Source organism: Hydractinia symbiolongicarpus, chromosome 10, assembly GCF_029227915.1.
Source record: "Hydractinia symbiolongicarpus strain clone_291-10 chromosome 10, HSymV2.1, whole genome shotgun sequence".
In the NCBI taxonomy this organism is placed as follows: Eukaryota; Metazoa; Cnidaria; class Hydrozoa; order Anthoathecata; family Hydractiniidae; genus Hydractinia; species Hydractinia symbiolongicarpus.
Genome location: NC_079884.1, coordinates 15,914,281 through 15,933,983, shown reverse-complemented (window position 1 = coordinate 15,933,983; position 19,703 = coordinate 15,914,281). Strand labels below are relative to the sequence as shown.

At 37.4% G+C, this 19,703-nt stretch overlaps 1 protein-coding gene across 3 annotated transcripts in view; it reads right to left on the bottom strand.

The window, feature by feature from the left end:
- LOC130612113 (ral guanine nucleotide dissociation stimulator-like) overlaps positions 1 to 19,699 on the bottom strand; it is a 31,225-nt gene extending 11,526 nt beyond the window's left edge. The window contains exons 1-14 of one of the 3 annotated variants that reach the window (XM_057433405.1): positions 19,570 to 19,699; positions 12,690 to 12,985; positions 11,923 to 11,985; positions 11,354 to 11,547; positions 11,107 to 11,255; positions 10,715 to 10,939; positions 10,369 to 10,472; positions 9,869 to 9,953; positions 8,887 to 8,958; positions 8,473 to 8,559; positions 8,274 to 8,306; positions 8,012 to 8,133; positions 7,723 to 7,815; positions 7,468 to 7,567 (exon numbers count right to left, since the gene is read on the bottom strand). In XM_057433405.1, coding sequence (XP_057289388.1) covers positions 7,468 to 7,567; positions 7,723 to 7,815; positions 8,012 to 8,133; positions 8,274 to 8,306; positions 8,473 to 8,559; positions 8,887 to 8,958; positions 9,869 to 9,953; positions 10,369 to 10,472; positions 10,715 to 10,939; positions 11,107 to 11,255; positions 11,354 to 11,547; positions 11,923 to 11,985; positions 12,690 to 12,985; positions 19,570 to 19,572 — 1,626 coding nt within the window. In that variant the 5' untranslated portion in view covers positions 19,573 to 19,699. Of the gene's footprint in view, positions 1 to 7,467; positions 7,568 to 7,722; positions 7,816 to 8,011; positions 8,134 to 8,273; positions 8,307 to 8,472; positions 8,560 to 8,886; positions 8,959 to 9,868; positions 9,954 to 10,368; positions 10,473 to 10,714; positions 10,940 to 11,106; positions 11,256 to 11,353; positions 11,548 to 11,922; positions 11,986 to 12,689; positions 12,986 to 18,415; positions 19,347 to 19,471 lie in introns of those variants that run through there. The other 2 variants (XM_057433404.1, XM_057433403.1) reach the window with 2 other exon arrangements.
- Between the last annotated feature and the right edge of the window lie 4 nt (positions 19,700 to 19,703).

Below are 19,703 nucleotides of genomic sequence, written 5' to 3'. Positions count from 1 at the left end.
CCTTACTTGGGATGACCTGTACGATTTGGGTGTTCCGGCACTAGATGACTAGGCAGACGCTAATTTTTACTACTCCTGTAAGTAGTAAAAATTCTAGAACCCTACCCTATCCAATATACCAAGCCTTAACCCCCTCTGGGGGTATTTCGACATCTTCGGGAATAAGCATGAGTTCTTCCGAGACAAAGCTACGATTAGGACCGTCCTTCAAATAGTACAGCACACGACTACCTGCTACGATCCTATCCAACCTGTACGTCTTTTTACTCCACCAGGCGTCAGTTGCGCGTCGTCTCGCATCACCATGCTCCTCTCCAGGTTGCAACAAATACAAATATAATCCATCCTCGGGTAATGACTTCTCTTCGGGATATTGTTGCTCCTTGGCAAGTGGTACATCATCCAGTTGGATCGCCTTGTCAGGCTTCATACCGATCATGGTAGTCTTGGTATTGTTTAAATTTTTCACAATAGTGTACAGATGCTTTACCCAAGTGCTTGACGTCTCCTCGGTGACTAACTCTTGCGCATCTTGGGGTTTTAAGAGTCTCTCAGCGAGTATTTTGTTGTAGCTTTCCACAAACGCTGTGAAGGTATGTCGATACTTGGTGGTGGCCCGTTTAATCTCCACCCCCTTGTCCTCTAACAGTTTCGTTACACTTGACTTGAATTCGGAGCCGTTATCACACTGGTATTTATGGGTATTTCCATACAGCTTATCATGAGGCATATAAAGTAGATCAAACTGGTGCATCTGATTTGGTTTCGTGATACTGAAATGCGGGTAATCGATACGTTTCGGGCCTTTGATATGTCGTAGCCAGAGCAGTTGCCTGGACAGCCAGTGAGTGACCTTCTTTTTTGATAAGCCAGCTTCTGAGGCTAGCAATTTGATGGCTTTTCGTCCAGTCCAGAGATGTTCTGGGGTATAGTAGATATTGCTAAAATTTTCTGCCTTCTCCTCAGTAATGATATGTGTTTTTGACATGTTTATTATAATGTCAAAAACATTCTTACAAATACCTGTAGGCCACAAACCCTAGAAGGGTCAATGATCCAATAACGAAAGTGAACTCTCCATTTTGTTGCTTCTTGCTAGGTTTGTAGTAATCCGACAACTTCGGGGCCGTGTAGTAATGTAGTACTTGTACATACCCTCGTCAAACTCCTTAAAGCTCCTCCCGGCCTGCCGTTTAAGCTCTCGTTGCCTGTTAAACCAGTCGATCTTGGCTTGTCGATCGCGTACCCATTGAGCCTGGGCGTTCTGTAGATTTTCCATAGCTTCGTCATGCCTCTTGTGCTTCGCTTCGCCGTGTCCACCGAGTTTACTGAATAGGAAATTTGTACCGCTGAACGCGAGTGCGTTAATTAGCGCTCCCCTGCCATTATCGCGAGGGTAGCCATTTTATTTCAGTATTCCACCGAATGATAACGGCCGTCGAGTACGTTAAGCTGAGCGTCTTGAAGCAAGTATACGTAACACCGAATATCCCCAGATCCGTCAGCTTTCTTTGTCATATGGAGGGTGATGCCGTCACTCAGGCGTTGTAGGGGTCTCCCAGAGCCCTGAAGAGTGTGGTCCGGGCTTGATCGAAAGTCGATAAACAGGGCGTATCGTTCATTGAAGAATTGGTCAATCGTCACATTGGAATCGTGATTACCGAATAAATTTATGATCTGCTCCAAATGATCCTTAGCAAGCATGGCATGAGAGTACAGCTCGTTAGGCTCCCCCTCGACTGTGATGGAATCTTTTCGATCTAAGGATTGTAGAACACCTCGTTGATACCGGAATAAGCCTTTACTTTTGATGGGTCCACGAAGTGTAATAGGACACCTTTCAAAATCTTCGCCGGGGTGTCAATCTGAAGGTTGTAGCTGGTATCAGCCTTTTTCATTGTGACTACTTTGCTTCTTAGGATCCTTTTGTAGGGTAGTGCTAGTCTTGCGTAACGGGACATCATGGCACTCGCGAGACCCTCGTGAGTGATTTTGTCAAACTCTAGCTTGATGTTGGTGATTTTATATGTGGCATCGGCCGGCTTTGCCGCCGTGCTCCCCGAGGCTGCCGCACCTGCATCCTTGATAACGTCGTTATGTAAGGCAAAATGTAGGACAAACTGTAATCTATCATACAGGCTGTGCGGATAAAACGGCAAGTCCCTAGTCAACTCGAAGAGCTTCCCCAGCGGAATACAGAAAGTGTTACCATAGGCCGCAGCAATCGCCTTCTTTTCATCCGTCCCGACATATTCAGTGACCTTGACCTGTAGGGCCCGCATGGTACCATCATTGGGGTAATGCCTTCAGGGATTAAATTGTTTTCGCGGTCAATTATGGTAGCCACAAGTCCCGGTAGACTGCGAACGTGTTGAAATCATTGATATTTTGCACCTTGTTGCCATTCAAGGTAATACGTAAATCTCGCACCAGGCTTTTGCCTATATTCGAGACGATGGTGCACTTCGTGTTTGTTCCTGTGAGTTCCAGGTCAAACAACAGTTTCATAGACCCTGGAAAAATAACCTCATCCTGTCGCATGTTAGGAATATCCACGTACAAGTCCTCATTTTGATTAAGCGTGGAGGGTGTATTAGTAATCTGGACACGTGGCCACCTTCCTTTGAGACCAAAAAGCTGTTTCGTTTTACCGTATGGATCCAATGTACTTCCGAATGTGTTACTCATATCTTTATTTTAGATGATTTTTTTTACAATAAAAGATATGCCGGCGAATCCAGTATTTGAACCCGATATTGAGGAGGGGGCCGTCCAGATGACAGACCTGAAGATACGCCAAGGCCTCCAGCAACGCCGGGGCCTTTTGTCAGAGGTACAACAGGGTGTTCCGGGGACTAGGCTTCCAGGGCATAGGCAGGATATACTAAAATCAAAGGTCGACGACCTTTACGAACGCCTTAGTAAGGATTTGAACCTGATACCATCCACGAAATTTTACAACGAGTTTGAAATGACGGGGAATCAACTTGCTGTCGATGGTATAGTGATTACAAATCTTAACGGTAAATTAAAAACTGTTGGCCAGATACGAAAGTTGTTAGGTAGTACGCGTCTGCAAGCCTTAGGTTTTGCCGACTATACTACACCCAACAAGGGCAGTAAGGCACAGGCCCAGAACCTTATGCAAAAATATGCGGATATAGAGAAGGAGGTTGAGGAGAAGGGTGAGGATATCGAAATGGATACTTTTGCAGGAAACGTTGAGGATACCCTGGATCAAACTGAGAGCTTTATACAAAAAGATACTTCGTTTGGTGGTGGTGAAGTATTCACCGAACGCGAAAGAAGGGGGCTCAACCTGGAGATTCAAACCATACATGGCAATTTGAAGCTATTGAAGGGCAAGATGATCTTGTATGATGGCGAGATAGACAAGGCAGAGACAAAGGTGAAAAGACTTGAGAAAAAAAGGCTACACCCGGAGCTAGTGAGGAACAGCAGGAAATATGGAATGGGGATATCGCGAAGGTCAGGGAGGAAATTGAAAAATTAGAGGATCAGAAAAAGGCCGCGCAGGAGGCAGATGGGTTACTCTCATCTCAAATTGTTAATCAGTTGAAGGGTATTAAGGAAACCCTAATAAAAATCGCTGGGGATGACACGTCCCTGCTTGAAAAGCTCAAGATCCTCTTCAAGGAGCAGGGGCTGACTATAGCGAGTATTGTCTCTGCTATTGGTCTACTGATTTCCACTATTGTACTCGCTGTGACAGGGGGAGGTGCCGCGACAGGTGCAGGAGGAAGTTCCGCAGGGAAGGGATTTGTAGAGAAGCAGCTGGAAAGGCTTGAAAGATTCCTAAAATACCTAGCAGCCAAGGCAGGTGCTGCATTACCTGGATTATTGGTACCATAGTCTCGTTCTTGCTAAGAGTAGCGGCAAAGATTGTCGAACACGCAGCCAAACACTTGTATATAGCACTCGCAGCCTCTGTTGCTTTTGTCGTAGCCCATGTTGGAAAGAGAAAATAAGTCTAATATGTTTGATGAAACACAGTAGACTTTACCTAAGCCAGATATAGGCGATGATGACTCCTACTGGATTAACACCAATGGAAAAATAATCCAATAATTGGTGTCCCTAATTACTAGTTCCTCAAACTTTGTTAGGTACAGATGTTGGGCATCAATTGCACTGCCTTGATTCCCGATGATTCCAGATCTCGCATTTGCCTGACTCTCTAGAATTAGGTATGCGTAGGAGCGCACGCTTTGTAATAACCTTTCAATACCAATGCGGGTGAGGCCCTGGCTTTTCTCGATGATCCAGCGACTCCACGAGTCTTCGTCGAAGTAACTTGGGCCTGGACCGGGATAATCTTGACGATGGAGCTGCCAACTATTGAACATGCTTTCGTTTTTCCATTCCTGCTCACTGCCAGACACCCCAAATTCCAGAGCTAATTGTAGGAGCCTTTGTTGATTAAAAGTTTAAGTTGTGTAGACCATGGACTAAAAGGGTGACTGTTCCACTCCTTCACCAGCCCGCCATTGGCTACCCCTAACTCATAGTCGACAAAAATGTCTGGAAATTTCACCTTGAACGAGGAGCCCTGATTATCGATAACAATATCCTGCACCGAAAGGTCACCCCCCTTGAGCCTTTGCGAGTATCTCCCATGGTTTGGCGCGTACCTTGCCCTAGGATTGTACGAATAGATATTCATCAACTCTACATCACTGACATTGAAAAACCCACAATTTTCGAGGATTACCTGGGATAGGACACTTCATAGCTCTGAAATCTATTAGTATTCGACCTATATGGCTGAACCTTTACAGCAAGAATGAACTTGTCATCCGTAAGACAGGGCATGATCAGAGGGTTACTTGAATTGAGATCATGAACGGCAAGGCAGAGGCAGATAAAGCTGTTTGTCCTAAAAAATGGACTCTCTAGGATCCGTGTTAGTGACGGGTATACGGTGGTCATTCATCGACAACTGCAAGAGCTTATGGGCCTGCCCTACGACCCCAGTAAAAAGTACTACACAAAGGGCGACTACGATGTAGTCTACAAGGCTGACGTCTACTACAGATTGAGACTCGTTTGCCCGCAGCTGGACGAAGACGACTGCCTACTGGATGGAAAAAAGTCAATTCTCGCTTTGCTTCCCACCAAGGAATTAAACGCTTGGGAGGACATGGTGACCTGGACTTTTGACACTCCGATATACCTTCCCCTGAAGGGTTCTACGGATCGCCTCGAGTTCATGCTGACAGATGAATGCCATCATGACAAAAATGTTTCCTTTAATGGCATCACAATACATTTGCTCATAGAATAAATGGATGTAACGAAGCTCCATCCAATTTTACCAAGTGCGCCTGTGGAGGATGATACTATCCACGAAAGCCAAAAATATAGACTTGACAAGATTGGAGAAATTGAAAAGTACCTGCGAAGTGAAATCAAAGAACGGGACGGACTTTCATAGAAGTTCAAAATGCATGGGACGTGGGTATGCTTCTGCGTCCATGGATTATTGAGTGTCAGCATTATAACCTCAGGTCTTGGAATTGAGGCATTAGCCACGGGTTTAGGGGCTCCCCTCTGTATTGCCATGGGGGTATCACAATAGCCATGGGAATTGGGCAAGCTGGTCTGCGGAACGCCTCAAAAAGGCATGGTGTCAAATCCAAGAAGCATAAAAGTATAAGGCTATTAGCTGAGTCGAAATTAAACTCTATTGTTGATATTATTTCAAAATCAGTAGAAAATGGGGTTATCAGTGACTACGAGTTTAGTCTCATTATGCAGGAGAAACAACGTCACATGTTATTGAAGGAACAGATACGTCAAGGCTTTAAAGGCCTTGTGGACGCCATCAATAAACGCAAACGTGCCCAGCTAGTTGCGAAAGGCCGGGGAGAAGGCAGAAACTAGCGTCTGTACAGTATGTAAGCACTACCTAGATTCACCACCTGTTTACAAGCCTAAATTTTATATATTTTATAGGCCTATAAAATATACAAAATATACAAGACCTATAAAATATATGGTTTTTTAATCATCACTTAGCAGCCATTCTTTTTGAAGTCTCAAATTTTAGCATCTCTTTTATTAAATTTTCAACAGCGTCAGAGGATTACATACGCAACTACCCCCGTTATATGTGATATACTCTTGATAACAGTACCAGCACAACATTTTAGCCCCTATCATGAGCCTTTGTCCACAGCTACACCTGTCATACTCGTCAAGTAACCTTTTACAGTCTTTACATTGTTCCATTTTATCTTATAACCCTGAGGGGCTATGAGATAACCTAGGAGCTCCACAACTTTTCAAGATCTGCCTTTTCATCTTCCGAAAAGCACCAGTCCATAGCCCTGTCGGGATGCCAGGCCATCGGAAGCAGCTCTTTCCCAATTCTGGTCTTCCCCGCTTTCCTCTGACAATAGGCATCGAGTAGTTCAGGCTCATCTTTGACAGCCCTAAAGCACATGTCCTGGGTAACAAACCAATCCGGGACATATTCGATTCGACATGAATCCTCTTCAACAGCTTTGTTGCATATGTCCTGCGTTTTGAACCAGTCTGGCACATCCTCGATCCAATGGGGGTCTCCCTTAACAATCCAGTTGCATATGTCCTGCATCCTGAACCGGTCCAGTACATACTTGAACAGGTAGGAATACTCTTCAACGGTCATGTTGCACATGTCTTGCGTCATGAACCGGTCCGGGACATACTCCAGCATGTAGGGATCCTCTTCAACACCCTTGTCGCACATGTCCTGCTTTTTGAACTGGTCCGGGACATACTCGAACATGTAGGGCCTTTCCTCAATAATCCAGTGGCACATGTCCTGTGTCTTGATATGATCTGGTGTATTCCTAAACCAACTCATGTTATCACCACAACCCTCTTTTTTTTCTCCTTGGTTTGCTCAGTATCTTGGATGCTACTGCGCATGTGTTGATTTTTGATGACGTCAGCAGTGCAGGGGAATTTACCTTCATGTGCGCTAGAACTGTTTTTACTTATTTGCTGCATTGATTTGATATGCATGGATAAACATAGCATCATAGGGACTTTACCTTGATATACATGACTAAGCACAGCATGGTAAGTACTTACCCCTATAGGTACTAGATGATCAGGGATTTGTTGTGGTTGACTGTGGCGTGCACGTGCGCGTGATGTACGTTGCGCCAGAAGAAACATTTCCCTATCTCTGGAGGTATTTAAAGAAGCATCAATTTGTTGCTGTCATTTGAGCAACAATACAAGATTAATGTTCAATATTGATTAGGAGCATTTGACATCATAGTTAAAATTTTTATACATGGATGATAAAGATCTGTGGGTCCAGAAATTTGAATGCAAAACATGTTGCTATCCTGCCTAAATAGTACGAATGTAAGCAACGTTGTTCACTGTCATACTATCAACTTTCGCGACATTTAAACCTTACAGTAAAAAATACTGCCACAAACTACATACATTGTGTCTTGCCAGCTTAAGTTGAACGAGTGAAAATGACGAAAGGCTTTTATGAACATTATCCATCTTGTGGAGAAGATCAGATTCACTCAAATACCTCCTAAGATAAATCGGTAAAAGTAGTGTTAAACCAAGATCATCATGTGGTCCTCATTAATGGTGGTCATTGAGGTAACAAATTGGGTAATTTTTAAATTAGTATATTTTTCAAAATTTTTTAAAACATTTTGGCTTGATTAAAATTCACAAACTTACTTTATGCTGACTGACTTCCTTTGGGGTTGAGGAGTGGTGGGTTTGCTACCGTCTTTTGGTGGTGGTGGTTCCACCTCCAATGATTTTTCATAGCTAGAGTGAGCACATTAAAAAAAATAACCTCTGTAAATAGAAGCTTTAAATACTCTAATATAGCCTTTGTAGACTAATGAAAATATTTGATGATTGTGCTTCACTAATAATCACCCTCATAACCAACCATAATAATTAGGTAAACAACCCCTATATTAGTAATGTTACTGTCATAAATTGATGAAAGAAAAATTACCTTTCTTTATCTGTGTATGTTTTTATCAAATTAAACCACATAAAAAAATCTTCAACTGGGGTGAATGTATAGTTTTTAGCTGCTTGTTGCAGTAGTTTGATTTGTACAACTATCTCAAACTCCTATCAAATACAAAAAAAATCCAATATTCTTAGAAAATACTTTGACCTCCACAGATTCCATGCTAGGCAGTTAAGTGCTTGTTGCTCAACATTTTTTCTGCAAGAATATCAATTTACAAAAGGTTTGAAAATAAACCTACCTTACGTCTCTTTTCAAAATTGATTAAATTTTCCTAAAACACACACAAATGCTTACATAACATTAAATGTTATGTGCATTATTACTACCAAGCATGTTACTATCTAATTAAAATGCAAATATTTTGCAAAAAAATAGACCAAAATAATTTTTAGCATAAACCTTAAAAAACAACAATAAATAACAATAATACTTCATACCTTGATATTGTCTGGAAGAGCAGAATCTATCATGGTAAGATCAGTTAGAAACGTTCCAAGGTATGGTACTGTTCCCTGAGTTACCCCCTACATTGAAATAAAAGATTTTCATAGTTGCCATGCATGTTATGATGATTGTTTTATTATCAAGACCTTATCAAAAATTCTGTTGTTAATTTCAACAAGGTAAGAGGGTGGAAACATCATTTTAATGGCTTAAGCAAATTCTTTTTTTTGGAAAGACGGGAGGGGTGGGGAGAGACATTTTAAAAGTCTTTAGTTTGAGGACCTAGTTTTTTGAGAAACTAATTTCTATAGGGGTTAAACCCATTTAGATGGCACAAAAATTATTCCATTTGGTTAATAATGTTATTATGAACGTAGAGGATACAGGTGCATATAAACTAAGAGTACCTCTTTCATCCATGACTGACGTTTAGATTTTGATTTGCGAAGAGAATTAGTAGAATATTTTGCAGTTCCTTCCTAAATATATATATAAAAAAAAGAATGTTACCTCGTCAAACAAGATGAAGATATCAATGCTGAACAAGATGCAGACGCTGCATAAATCTTTTTATTACAAATGCACAACTATGAAACATCAATACACTACTTTTTTATTTAAGAAACGTGAAATTAATCAGGACCATTAAAGGCCCAAATGTTTCTTAAGAAATATTCTTGTTTGAAAGGTTCAACATACACGTTCACTGCCACTCAGCCTTGCGTTGTATAAAAAAAGACAGTACATTGCAATAAACAATGTGTTGCATCATTGTTTTGTGCAAACACCTGTTACTAAGATTTTCCTGTTACTAAGATTTCTTTTTTGGTAATGATGATCTGCTTTGTTGTGTTCTGCTTCTATTGGACATAAGAATAATTTTTTGAGGAAACTATTTGTTAAAATTATTTAGAGCACCTAAATGAGATCGAAAACAATTCCTGATAACAGAAAATAGAGCCTGTCATTCACTGAGGAGAGTCGTTTTTGTACATCAAGATTATCTTAAATGTATTTTTTCTTTCTTTTTCCATCAAGCTTTAATGACACTCTTAAATGGCAGTATAACAGAAAAATCCACATCTAACCATTACATAAAAAAATGACAGGGAAAACATTTCAACATATCAGTTATGAAATATTATTACCTGTGAAATATACCATTTCTGACGTAATTAGTTAGGAATACTATCCTTTCAATGGAGATACTTAATTTTTTTATGGTATTAAAATATGTTTGGCACTTTATTTAAATAATATATATTGCAGATTTTTATATAAGCAGCAGTGGTAATGTAACTGAAAAATTATCTACCGATGCTTACTGATGTTTCAACACATTCTCAGTATCAAGCTCTCAAAATTATCATGATTACTCAAATGTTTTACCTGCACGAGTAAGTCTCTGGATGCTTTTTGATTAGAATCATTTGAAAATATTTCTGACAACTCCTCATATAATTCCATTGAGTATCTAAATTATAAAAATCGTAAACTATGTAACTAATCAACCTAAAAAAACGTAACTAAGCTAGCAAAGAAAGGTGTTTGATACAGAAGAATTGGTGCTATGAAGGGATGGACGAGCAGTTCAAGATGTAAGCCCTAGAAAAGTCACTTAAATCCGCTGTGAAGTGAAGTGTGTGGGTTCGAATACAATTCTGTCTGAAAATTTAGTTAAAATGTTGGAGGTAGCACACATCAATAGATAACAATTATAACCACAAATAAATTAATCAGAAGAAAATATACAAGGTTACACCTTCACTTGCCAAAATAATTATATTAAAACAACTGGAACCAGCTACCTTTTAAATATCCAATTTTAATGTTTTCCTGCTAACCCCCAAAATATATAAAAATACAATAAACAGTTACAATAAACTTACTTAGAGACAAGTTCCCATGAACATGATAATCGATAGACAGCTGTTACTTGTAATGAAGATAAGATAGCCTTCAAACTAGAAAAGTTTTTCAAATCTCTCAATTCCTGTAAATTAAAAAAAATATGTTAATTGTCAGATTTTTACATGCAAGCTTTTTTTTAGTTGCAGTAGTATTTTCTGTTTAGAACATGTGAAGCCAAATGTTGAAGTTTTCATATATTAAATGAGTGACCTAATATCACAAAGATGCTTGCAGTAGACATACAAAAAAGAAGTTTATTTGTGTTTATTCTTATAGATTTAAGTAAAATATGAATGTGTATTACAAGGGTGAACAGAATCTTACCAGTGCAACATCTATCCATTTTGATATCACTTTCGCACGTGCTGACGAAGTATAAGTGTTTGTTTTATCTTTAGCATTCAGTATTGTAGAGGTAACTTTCAAAGTTACAAAATTAAACTGTTCAACAGTTAATTTGATTGACTGTGCCTTTGAACCTTTGGATGGATCTCTTTTAGACCAAAAATAAGCAAGACATTCACGTGGAACAACCCTGAGAAACAATTCCTATAAAATAATTGAAAAACTTGAATTGAAAATAAAAACAATTAAGAAATGAGTCAGTTTTTATTACTTGTTGATTCAATAGAAAATGTTTTTAAAGGTAAAGGCTACATAAGCAATTTTTATTCTTTGAATTAGCAAAAAATTTTCCTTTTAAATTAATCACTTACAGAATCTACAACAGTTAATTGTTCTGCTATAAAGGCAGCAGAGAACGTTTTTAATTCAAAGCTTTTCTCATCTTCTCCAAATGAATTGCTTCTTTTGCAATTACAGCCAATGACAGATATACAGGAACAAAATTTAAATTTAAGTGGCCCTAGACAAGAATAATTACAGGTGTCATTAAAATTGTTGACAGGATGAGCACAATTTATTCCTTTACAGTATGCTGGCTTAAAAAAATAAACAACTTACGTTCATCATCAAAAGGACTAACAGTAAGAGTTGTCAACTTATGGTCGCATCGAGTATAAAGATCTTTTGCACTTAAAATATGACTGCGTTTTTCCATAAAACGAATTAAGCGGTTCAGATTGTTATAAGAAGGAGGTTCGTCAAAGTCGAGAGGATACTGGTCTATCCAAATTGATAAAACAGAACAAATACGCCTGTAAAAACGATAAAACACTATATTATATTGAATAACAATTCCCAAATTACATGTTATAGTTTCAACAAAGCAAATTTTTTATAAAATTTAGGGAGTTTACATGGACAATATTTCACTGGAAAAACTTCATTTTCACCGTTTTTCTTTATGTAGTAATCTAGAAATACGAGAATTAAAAAAGGGAGTTTTTACTTACATGTACTATTCTATTATAAGTTTTGAGACATATAAATATCTTCACACAACTAGGCAATACACATTTATGCCATTTTCAGCTGTTCACAGATGTTTTCACAAACACACAATATATATTTCTTGGTAGTATGTCAACATGGAAGGGAAAATTTCAAATCTGAAATTATTAATTTTAAACCTGATAATTCTATTGGCTTCATCCTCATGTAATGTTAATTTGTAATTTTCACAAAATTCAAATCTGAAAGATAGGAATGATGTTAATTAAAATATGTTACAATAAAAGCTCACACTATTGTTTTCAGAGTGTACAACCAAATAGGTAAAAAATATGTCCTTAACCTTATTGTTTATGCAGTACTCCTAGAATGATTTTCATGCAGATTTTCTATAACACAATTCTAGAGATATTTTTTACATCTTTTTTTTCTTTCTAATAATTGTTACTGTGTCACTATCAAGCAACTCAAAACAAATAATAAAATAAAATGAAAAAAACAATAACAATTGCTGCAATTTATTTTATTATATACACTGGTTGCTGAGATAGACATGGACAACATTTACACTAATCTTGAGCATCATAAAAAATAATAACACGGTAATGCAGTTTTTCTATTAAAAAAAAAGAAAAAAAGAAAGAAAAAGACATCAACTTATACATATACCCGCAATTAATTTTCGCAGTAATTAATTTTTATGAGTTTTCATGAATTTTCGAAAAATTAGTTTCTGCAAAAAATTAAGTTTTATTTTCTAAAAATTTCTAACAAAAATTAGTTGTTGCAAAATTTAATTCCCTTCAGGTACTTTGTTGAGTTGTTAGTCATTCAGTAGCTGATATTTCTATTGTCTTATAGAACTTTCAAAAATCTAATAAAAGCAGCATCAATTCACACTATATGGTCATCATTCTAAAGTAAAGTAATGCAAATCGATATATACCTATTTAGCAGGTGGTCTATAACTTCAGTTGTCGTTGAAAAACTTTTGTAGGTGCATAGGAATGCCAATAAAAACCCAGGGTCAGATTGAGCTTCTTCTTCAGATATCGGCGTTAAATGTTCTACAAGTTTTTCTAACGATGCTGCTTTTATTTGTTTGACTTTTATAGTTTCCCATTGCTTAAAGGATAAATCACCTTCATCCAAGTCTTCTAAGGTGTGTGACCGATACCTTACTTTCTTTAAAATAGTATTATACAATGCACCATTTTCCTCCATCTCTATCCAAGGAAGAGCCTATATATGAAATGCAAAGAGCATGAGACATAAGAAGATCACCTAATACATGGGCTTTTGGTGCGTATGTAGATGTATTAATTAGGTCAAATATGATAAAAAAAATCATATAGCTTTTGTACATCTTGTAAAACATTAAGCAAATAATTTTAGAAATCTGATATCGCATATCAAAAATTAATTTTTTATTATTTTTACTAATAAAGAGCAGACACATGGAGTGAATAAAGAATATTTTTTTTTCTGATTATCTTTTAACTTTACTCCTTCAGAAGAAGAAAAGAAAATATACAAATGATTTTGTTCGTACAACCAACCCATTTAGTTTAAAAACCCTGGGTTAATAAGTCAGAATAAATCTGGAGCAAAAGAATTACATAGTGCCAAGTTGTTTTATCCTCCGGGAAACGAATTTTCTTTCACCAGTTAAGGATTGATAATAAGTTGTGCTTAAAATGTTCAATATAATGTGAATATAAACTGCGTTAATTTTGAACTGATTGTGTGAGAGTAATTTTATTTATCATATTTTGAAAAAATATCTTTATCAGAATACAATATGTTAAATATAATTGAGTTTTATACATGAGTTATCATCATCATCATCATCATCATTCTTGGCTTAACGTCCGTTTTCCATGCTAGCATGGGTTGGACGGGGTATATTAATGACCCTCTTCCAATTTGATCTAGACTGTGTTAGATCTAAACTCAACTTCCTCTGTATCAAGTCTGTCCTTATAACCTCCTGCCAAGTCTTTCTCGGTCTGTCTCTGGGCTTTGCCCCAGGAACTATCAAGTCTCTACACTTTCTTACCCAATCATCCCCCTCCATTCTTTCCAAGAGACCCAGCCAATTCAATCTTCTTATCTGGATAACATCTTTAATTCTGCGGATACTTAGCCTGCTTCTTAGCTCATCTGAACTCTTTCTGTCTCTCAGACTGGCGTTACACATCCACCTAACCATTCTCATATCATTCCTTTCTAAATGGTCAAGATCTTCCTGCTTCACTGCCCATGTCTCACAACCGTACAACATAACACTTTTTACACAGGCCTCTCACAACCTACCTTTTACCTCAATTGACAAGACTCTTCTAGTCAACAAAGGAAGTAACTCTCTGAACTTTTTCCAAGCAGAACCTATCCTGCAAGTAACACTTCTTCCAACACCCCCTTCACTGCCCAACATATCACCTAAGTAACAGAAGTTCTCAACTATCTCTAATGAGCCACTGTTATACATCATTAAAGCTGGAAATACTTCATCTCTATAATCTCACCTTTGTAACGCTTGCATACAAACTGAATGTCAGCTCTTAACCTTCCACCAATACTACTGCACTTCTTATGTAGCCATTGCTTGTAAGTCTGACAAAAAATTGAGTTACTACCAACCCCTTTCCTGCAGACTCCACAAGGCCACTTTCCAACTACAAGGTCACACTGGGCTGCAATGCTACTAATCATGACTTTAGACTTTGTTGTGTTCACCCTTAGCCCTTTCTCTTCTAGTCCTTTCTTCCACTTCTCAAACTTTTCAACTAATTCTTCCATCGACTCTGCTATGAGAACCAAGTCATTTGCATACAATAACTCCCATGGACAACCTGTTCTGAACTCCATCGACAGTGGTTCTAAAACTAGAACAAACAACAAAGGACTAAGTACAGAACCCTGATGTACACGAACATTTACACTTAATTCACCACTAAGTGAATCATTAATCCTTACACGACTTCTAGCATTGCTGTACATAAACTGTACCATCGTAACTAGCCACTCGTCCACACCTAATTTTCTCATAGCCCACCAAATAACTTTACATGGCACTCTATCAAAAGCTTTCTCTAAATCTACAAAGGCAAAATACAGATTCTTTCTCTTTCCTAAATACTTTTCCTGAAGCTGTCTGAGTAAAAATATTGCATCTGTAGTGCCACGTCCTGGAACAAAACCAAATTGCATCTTATCTATATCAATTCTTTCTCTAAGTAACTTATCAATCACTCTTTCAATAACTTTTATTACTTGATCAACCAACTATAAACCTCCATAGTTACCTCTTTCTAATGCATCACCCTTGCCCTTGAAACAATTCACTATTACACTTGCCTGCCACTCATTCGGAATAGCACCATCCTTTATAATCTGGTTAGCAAGACTTGTAATAAGTTCAACACCAATATATCTGCATGCTTTTACCATCTCTGCAACAATACCTGATACTCCTGCAGCCTTGCCAATCTTCAATTTCCTAATAGCCTCCACTACCCATTCTGTCTTGATCTGCATAGCCGGCCCTTCTACAACATCATCACCAGACAAATTATCCTCATCCCAATCAAACTCAGTGTTAAGCAACCTCTGATAATAATTCTTCCAAGCTACCCTTTTCTCCTACTCTGTGCTAGCCAAAACACCTTCAACATTACGTATACACTTCTCACCTACAACATCTTGATTAGTCTTCTTCGTTTGCTTTGCTTCACTTGAAAAAAATAAGTAAGCAATTTTTCTTTTGTTATTTTGGTATCAAAATATCTTGAAAGACAACAGGTTGGTTTCACTATGGGTGAAAGTGTGCCTGAAAAAAACTAAACCTATTTACTTGTGTGGGGTTTACAGGCCACCCGGAGGTAGTGATTTGCAGAGTACCAAAAACCTGTGTAATGGAGCCAACTCGTGTTACTGAAAATAGTAGCACTCTTATAGACTTGATACTCTCTAACAGTTCTTGTATTTCTAAAACTGGTGTCATGGATTTAGGCATCAGTGATCACAATTTAGTTTATGTGATCAGAAAATTCAAAAGGCCAAAATTTGAACCTAGAACTATCAAGGTTCGTAGCTACAAGAACTTCAGTGAAGAGGCTTTTCTGAAGGACCTCAGGAATTTAGACTGGTCATATTTTAATAATTATGATGACCTTGATGAAGCATGTGAGAAACTGAATAAAAATGTTAAAACAGTGGCTGACAAACATGCCCCTTTCAAAACACATAGATTTTCTGGTCGTGTTGAGGCATGGGCCACTGATGAAATAATAATAGCCATCAAAGAAAGAGACTTCTTGAAACGAAAAGCATCAAAAACAAAATCCATCATAGACTGGGAAGCTTTCAAACAAAAAAGGAACTAGGTAATAGGTTTCAAAAATCGACTCAAAAACGAGTACTATAATGACATTTTGCAGGACCTTCAAAAACGGCCAAAACAACTTTGGAAAACCCTAAAAAAACTGGTTCCTGATAAGTCAGGCAATACTACCTCAGTAAAGCGAGTAGTCCAAAACGATGGTACAGAAACTTTTCACCCAAAAGAAATTTCCTACACATTCAATTCATTTTTTGTCAGTGTTTCTGCCAAACTAGCCTCTAAATTTTCTTCTGACACTACTAATGTTAATCCACCTGTTAGCGGACACGATTTTTCGGTGGGCTCGTATTGAGACCAAAAGTGTTGAAAAAATAATTAGTTCACTAAAACTTATAAAGCTACAGGCTTGGATGGAATTGGTTCACGACTGCTAAAAAGCAGGTTCCTCGGTTTTAAGTATTTATTTATCAAGTCTTTTCAACAAATCTTTATTTACTGGTTATGTACCTAAATGTTGGAAGACTAAAAGGGTCTCGCCTATTTTTAAAAGTGGTAATAAAACAGATCCTTGGCCTATCTCCATTTTGCCAATTCCTATGAAAATTTTTAAAAAGTTAGTGCATGAGCAAATGTCTCATTTTATTTCTGAGCACAATTTCCTGAATGACAGACAGTCCAGATTTCGAAAACTCTTTTCCACAGAAACTGCAGTAGTCGATGTCTCTGATTTTATTCTCACTGAGCTCGACCAACATAACTTTGTTTGTGCTGTGCTCATTGAACTTAAAAAAGCTTTTGACACTGTTGATCATAAAATTTTGTTAAAAAAACTATGGTGTTTTTGTTGATATTAATATGTTGTCTCCATAATATAGACTGTAAACAATAGTGAATGTTCTTGGTGGGGCCTCAAGTGGTTGTGCAGTTGTGTTGATATCCAGTTGTGTTGTTGTGTTGCGGATCAAGTTGTGTTGTTGTGTTCCTACTGGTTGTGTTTGTGATACCACTGAGTAATCAAGTGAGACAATCAAAGTAAGTCATTATTGTTACTTAACAGTTTTGGCATCAGAGATGCTGCCTTTGACTGGTTCGAGTCCTACTCAACAGGCCGAATGCAGCTGACTCTTGTAAATGACACAGGATCAGATCTGCTTCATGAAGACGCTTTTGGGGTGCCGCAGGGATCTGTGTTGCTCTTTCTTTTGTATATTGATGACTTAAAATCTGTCATCTACTACCACCATCTATATGCAGATGATACAATAATTATTTCGTCCCATAAAAATTTGGATACCCTTGTCTCCCAGGTCGAGTTAGAACTTTCGCAAGTCGACCTCTGGCTGAATAATAACAAAATGACTATTAATACGGACAAAGCTGAAACCATCTTTTTCAGCAACAACAGCCAGTTAAAAATAGTTGAGAACAAAACTATCAACTATGTGGGTATTCCTTTGAAGAGGAGCAAAAAAGTTAAAGATCATTTAATCAAAAAATGCAATGGGAAGAGCACATTAATGACATAAATAGAAAAATACTAATTAAATATTCTAAAATTAGAACCATTGCATCCTGTTTAACACCTCACACGTCATGCCATATTTCAACTACTGCTCCTCGGCATGGGCTTGTGCCACCCAAGGTAGATTGAGAAAACTAGAAAAACGATTAAAATGTGTCCGTACCTTTCTTGGAAAAGAGAGGGAATATTCAATGAACAATTTACTCATCAAAAACGATGCCATATTAGTTTGCAAAGCCATGAATCACATTGCGCCTGATTACATGCGCTCAAAATTCCTTTTGACAAAAAACTGTCATAATCATCAAACAAGAGGAGCTTCAAAAAACAGGTTCAAACTTCCCTTGGTCAATACGGAATTTGGCAAAAAAGCCTTCCCATTTAGAGCTGCAAAAGTGTGGAATAATCTTCCAGACCAAGTAACCTGTGATGGAATCTGCTTTCGTTTAAGACTTCTGTCTCTAATGTATTTGGCAAATTCTAATGGAGATCACCTTTTAACTTTTAATCTTTTTTTTTTATTTTTTTTATTTTCAATTTTCACAGATTATAAATGTTACTATGTTTGATTGAGCTGAGGCAGTCTCAGGTTTATCATTTTTTGTTTCTTATTTGTTCTAGTGACCCCCAGTGGAAACAATCTACTAACTACAGGTTTTTTTTATTATTATTATTATTATGCCAATTAATATTAAAAGGATAGCAAAGCTTATCTTTGTTTTATACCTGCTATACAATTATCTTAGCAATATATTCAATTCCAATAAAATAGGCTTCTACTACAGCAACAAGTTTGTGTTTTTACCTGTGGAGAAGGACAAGCACTATCATGCTTCGCTTTCGTTGAAAGATTTGTCAATGACGACGATACCAGCCGTTTTGTGGGATCTGATAAGGACTTTGATAGCACAGTTTTACGAGTCATTGTTGAATTACCTTTCCACCACAACTTTGATCTCACAGTTCCATCACCACCCATAACATGGCGATGGTGTGAGGACATAGCAAAATAAAAAGGAGAGGACAAACGAGAGGTTCAAAATGTTTTTATATTTAAAAGAATAATGGGTGAAAGAAATATGCATTTCTTGTGTTAGTAACTTGAAGGTTGACTTTTCTCCTTAACATTTATTGTATTTATAAAGACTTCCCCATTGGTCAGGATACGGTTGCTGGTTGTGTTGTTTTGTCTGTTTTTATTTTATGGAATGTGAACGAGCATGACCTGCGCTACCATGTTAAAAATGAGCACTTTGAAAATTTGTAAACATTAACAGATAAAAAAACGGACCAAGGGTGTTTTTGGCCTCTCCTCCTGCGCTCAGGAGTCCCCCTCCCCCCCTCTCTCTTAACTTATGGTATATTCGAAAATGAAGGCGAAAATATCAAATAGTGTGACTTTTTTTTATCGATATTCAAAGATTTTCCCTCGGGGTGAATGATGATACATTTCAGGGAGATGTCTTTGAGGAGAGGAACAACAGAATCTAATCTACGCGTTTGGCTACATAATACCTAGGGCGGATACGCAAATATTTTATGAAGTCTTTCTTCACGTATATCGAAATCATAGTCTTGCTTCATTGTATAGACTATGATTAAATAAAGTGTAGTTTTTATTAATTTTTTTTCTATCTTACGGTTGTTTCTCAAATAATTTTTGTATATTGGAAGTCTTATAAAAAAACATCTAATCTAGTCGATCTATTTTATAAATATCGTCTCAATACTTTTAGTACATGTGAACATTGTAGTGCACTTTCTACAAAATAAACCTTATATATGATCTCAACGTCGTGCGAAAAGTTAAACAATCTAATAAGAAGGAAACAGAAAAAAAGACAAAAAACACAGAACTCACATCTTCCTGCAAATGCATCCTAAAATTTGACGACGGATAAAATAAAGTAAATAAAACATGCAAATTTTTTATACAGTCTAATAAAGAAAACTCCTCACCATGTTTTTCTCGTGAGGTTTGCAATTCTTTCATTTTACTCTTATCCATGCAATATTAGTTCAGTTTAATTTTTTTATTCACCTCAAAACAAACATATATAAACTGATATTTGCTAAGCCGGTTAATGTGATAT